Source organism: Chaetura pelagica, unplaced genomic scaffold (genome assembly GCF_000747805.2).
Source record: "Chaetura pelagica isolate M959 unplaced genomic scaffold, ChaPel_1.0 scaffold2, whole genome shotgun sequence".
In the NCBI taxonomy this organism is placed as follows: Eukaryota; Metazoa; Chordata; class Aves; order Apodiformes; family Apodidae; genus Chaetura; species Chaetura pelagica.
Genome location: NW_009952796.1, coordinates 4,736,785 through 4,741,436, shown reverse-complemented (window position 1 = coordinate 4,741,436; position 4,652 = coordinate 4,736,785). Strand labels below are relative to the sequence as shown.

The following is a 4,652-nucleotide window of genomic DNA, read 5'->3' as shown; positions in this document are numbered from 1 at the left end:
AGCAGGAATTGAGTGGTAGCACAACATATTAATAACCTTCTTTTTTATCATTCAGATAGTCAGAGGTATTTTTTTATTCTGTGACCTTGTCAGAAAAGCAAAGTTTTTTCTAAGACAAAATTTCAGGTACTTAGAGACAATGTAAAGAACACATAAGACAGTTTTTCTACCTTTAAGTGTTTAAAAATCCCAGCTGCTATCTTCAGGCTCCTGTGAACATCTTTTGCTTCATCTTCTGTTATACTAAGAACATAGAATGAATCAATGAAAGTTCATTTAGAAAGGACATCTAGCTGTCATTTAGTTCCACCTCCTGCTTTGGAGAAGGACTATTGAACACAGTAGATTAGGCTGGTTATGGCTTTGTCTAGATTAATCTTGAATCCTTCAAGAATGAAGAGTCTCTAAGTAACATGTCCCACTGCTGTGCTACAGCCATGGTAGAGAAGTTTCTTGCAGTGTCCACCCATTAAACAATCAAATGAACTCACCTGAAAAAGTAACATAAGACCTTCTAATGACTTTCAAGCAAAAAGTAACCTCAGTGTCAAAAGCTAAAGCTTTAGAAAGCTCTAAGGCTAAAAGCCAGCACATCCATGATTTTGAGAATTTCAGATTTGCACCTAGAGATTTAGAGCAGGACTGATGAACGACTTTTTCACCACTGACACTTCATACCACAGTCACAGAGTACTAGTACACTATGTTCATGGATGCAAGAAGAGACTTAAGTGCATTTGGACATTACAGCACATGAAGGAAAGTTAACTGCCTCCTTAGTCTCCTGTTGTATCAGCTGGACATGCACTACAGCAGTCAAAACCCAGAACCTGCTAATTTTTTGGTGGGATATTACTATAATGGAATGACTAAGAAAAGAAACACACTTACTCTTCTTTTCCAGCGAGTCTTGATGCATATTTTGTGTACCACAGAGCTACATTAAATCCCATGGAAATCAGTTCAAACACTGCATCCTGCTGGGCACTAAAGATAGACAGACAAAGCCCCCCCCCCAGCAATTAAAAGCTTTCCTTTTTCTTCTGACAAGCCTTCTCTGGTTATAGTTCACATAGCATAAATCAACATTTCTCTCCATAAAATATTTTTCAACCATTTCCAACACAGAACCTCCTGCTTGCTAAGCTGCCTAAAAGAAACTTCAGTTTTTACATACTCCCCTTACGAGTTCAGAATTATAATTTCCCACATTCAGATGCCTACCCTTCCCATTTGGCAACTTTTATTTAAAAGCAGTAACTTGGTATTTGTTTAGCTTTGGGTGTGGCTGACATTTTTGCCTTTTTTTTTTTTTTGTTCTTAAATTGCACATTTTGTGGAAAGCCTTGCTCTGGAATGTCTACTTTAAAAGTTGTAGCCACTAAGTTAATAAGTCAGAGTCTATTATATCTCCCTCAAATGAATGTCATTGCAAGTATTTATGTAACTGCAGTCAAACAGCATGTGCAAATGGCAGGCAATTTCAGAAGCTTATAACAGGGTCTTTGCAAAGACTGAACTTGCAATCACAAGCTCAGTACAGCTTAGGAACTAGTAAATTTTAAAAAGAAAGTTGGAAGTGGGAAGTTTGCAGAAAAGTACAAGTTTGTATTACTTTGAGAAAATTAGAAGAGACTCCTAATCAACCAATTGTTTTCCAAGAGGAATAAAAGCTTTGAAGAAGTAGAGCACTTCTAGATAGAGCTTGACAAATTTGTAAGGGTGGGTATACAACACAATTACCTACAACAGCAGAAGATAATTGAATAATCCAGAAGGTTACAGATCCATATTCCTACTTAAAACAGAACCCTTGTTTGTTTGTACCAGGAGTACATGTAAGAAGAGGACAAAAACAAATTTTCAGCAACATTTGTGCTCAAAAAAAATTCTGAAGATACTGGTCAGGCAATAGAGCCAAACAAAAACGTTTTAAACTTTAGTGATCTGTGCTATCATCTTCTATTCACCAATACTCCCAAGGTTCTCCTTTGCACTGCTCTAGCCAAGTGTAGATGCAGTTTGTAGATGAACTAAGACACAACGGATCCTTCTACCGTTATCATGTGTTACCACACCTTTACATAAAGGCAAGACATGCTTCAGAACACTTAATGCAGAACAAAAATGCAAAGCAACAAGTTTTTGGAAACAACTTTATGTTCAACATTTTGTTACACTTCTAAGTTTTCCTTCACACCTGTGTTGGCACATGTGCATATAAGTAACAGCCCAGAAGAAAACAACTGCAGACCCTGTAGTCATAAAAGCATAAGCACCTTGGAACTTGTCCTTGTAATGTGTCTGTCCACTTGAAATTCTGTATATATCTCAACTTGCATTCTTGGGAAGAGTCATCCAGTGAAAGGATGAAACCTATAGAATAAAAAAATGTAACGACAGGAAATCTCAAAGTAAGAAACAGAAATGAGTAAGGAAAGAACAGACATCAAAATACGGATATAGATTAAAGGATGTTTCTTGCTGTACCACTCAAAAACATGTGTTTCTTCCTGAGGCTTTTATTCCTCAATATCTTGAGAACAAGATGTGCAAAAACCCAAACTGGCTACTGACAAGAAACTCTGTGCCTAACCGGTTACCGACTCAACCCTATGAGTCTTGATTGCTCAGGGAAAACCTTGCAGATGTCTGCATGTCCCTTATGGTGACTAGTTGGGATTTGAATTGACCCAGGTGCATGACGGATGAGGCTGCTTGAGATGAGTGACTGTCCCTGAAAACCATACTGGCAATCAGCAATTCCAGGAAAAGATGCTTGGTCAACAGGGAGAGGGGAAAGGGCTTGTAAGCATGGAGTCAACAAGTCATCATCTCCTTTGTCTCCAGGGCTACAGGAAATTAGTTCTTAATACCTGGCAGCCCAGAAAGCAGCAGCCAGTGGGATGAAGCTCATGCTACAGGATGTTGAAATCCTTGCATATACAGGCCCAAGGGATTTTTCAGGGAGGAGTAATCCAGGCCTTGGAACTTGAGCTGCTTCACTACAGACTGAAATATCACAGTTTCCATGAACTGACTGATTCCTGAACACTCAGGCCTAAGAAACTTGTCTGAACACCTGACTGCTGAGAATGTCAGCAGGAAGAAAGCAATATTGTCAGGAAGAAGGTTTCAAAAGAATGTGTCATCATAGGTGACCATCTACTGAAGATGTAGTTATTACACTAATGACCACCTACATATGCACCTAAGACAAACAGCACTAGAAGTGTAAACTTCCAGCAAGCCTATTATCTTAGCATTGGTGTAAAGTTCTGGTTTGCCTAAAGCGTCTTCTATCAACTAATTAACTCAATTTATACTTAAGGAGCAATTCACCACAATCTAACAGATAAATAAACATTTTCTCCTCCAGCAGGAAACAGAATGAGGCTAAGAGCAAGAGGAGAGGACTGCCAACACTTAGTACTGGCAGGGTCACAAAGGACACTGAAACTTGGAGAAAGGGCCTGGTGAGTACCAGTACTTTGGTATCAAAGAGAGTACCCATGAAGACACTCTCCTTCCTGAGAACTTCAAAGGTTCTTTACAGAAGATCAGCGTAATACACATTCTGAGAAGTATTACTCAACCTCAAGTGATATACCTCTCAATGTATTAGAAGCATTGCTAATAAATGTCCCTACCTTGCAAGAGTGAGAAGTACAAGTCAGTTGCATTTTTCATCATTTCTGGATTACAACTCGAGTCTGTAAACAGCTCCAACAGTCGTGTTCGAGATAATCTCAAATCACTGTACAGAGTGGGGAAAAAAAAAGTAATCTAATAAATTCCACCCGAAAATGTACTATTAAGAAACCACCCACCTATGTATACAACACCACCCTTTTGGCTATAAAAATGAAGCTAAGCATTCAATTTAACTATCTGATCTCAAGGACTTTATGAGGAAGATGCCAATAAATACAGAAAAAATCTTCCTTTCTCCTCTGCACACATACAATTGAGACTCTACAGTTTAAAGTACAAACCATTTTGGACAGACAGCGATGGATAAATCAGTATGCATTATCACTCTGTTGTTCTAACACAAACTAAAATAATTATGCCTTTATCTACCAAGAGGTTGGGTGCAGGGGGAAGAGAAGCAATAAGCAGGAACATTCTTCAACATCAGAATGGGATGAGCATATGAAGAGATAAGAATAGATCTGCAAAATAAGCTGAGATCTCTTTTCACTGTATTCCTGTCTACAATAGAACATTCATGCCTTGCTCACTTGTAAAAATTACTTTAAGAAGAATGCACAGTCATCAGAAAGACAATGAAATGTTTGCTCTTTTGCCTCTGCATTATTATAAGAGGCCTGGCTGTATGCTCAGAGACTTGCAAACCAGATAATTCATTCTTTGTAACTAAACGTTCAGTGTCACCAGTGTCTTTATTATCTCTCAGCCTACACATTTCTAGTCATCCTCGGAACAAAAACTGAAGAGTAGCCAGTACTTTCACAGGGGTCCTCCAAATTGTGAGTGAGAGTGAACTGAATCACAACTACACTTACTTGCAAACCTTTGTTGCAGCTGGAGTGGTAGCTACCCCATAAAAATTGAATGAAACGGGAGCTGTAGCCTTCAAAGGGTTGCGATGAAACCAGTGGGTCATTTTCTTTCTGTAGTACTCTTCA

General features: G+C 38.7%; 1 protein-coding gene across 2 annotated transcripts in view; it reads right to left on the bottom strand.

Annotated features, from left to right (window-relative positions):
• The window catches only part of BROX (BRO1 domain and CAAX motif containing), an 11,243-nt gene extending 6,591 nt beyond the window's left edge, over positions 1-4,652 (bottom strand). The window contains exons 1-5 of one of the 2 annotated variants that reach the window (XM_009994757.1): positions 4,530-4,652; positions 3,651-3,757; positions 2,280-2,376; positions 892-987; positions 171-243 (exon numbers count right to left, since the gene is read on the bottom strand). In XM_009994757.1, the coding sequence (XP_009993059.1) occupies positions 171-243; positions 892-987; positions 2,280-2,376; positions 3,651-3,757; positions 4,530-4,630 (474 nt within the window). In that variant the 5' untranslated portion in view covers positions 4,631-4,652. The remainder of the gene's footprint in view (positions 1-170; positions 244-891; positions 988-2,279; positions 2,377-3,650; positions 3,758-4,529) is intronic. The other variant, XM_009994758.1, reaches the window with a different exon arrangement.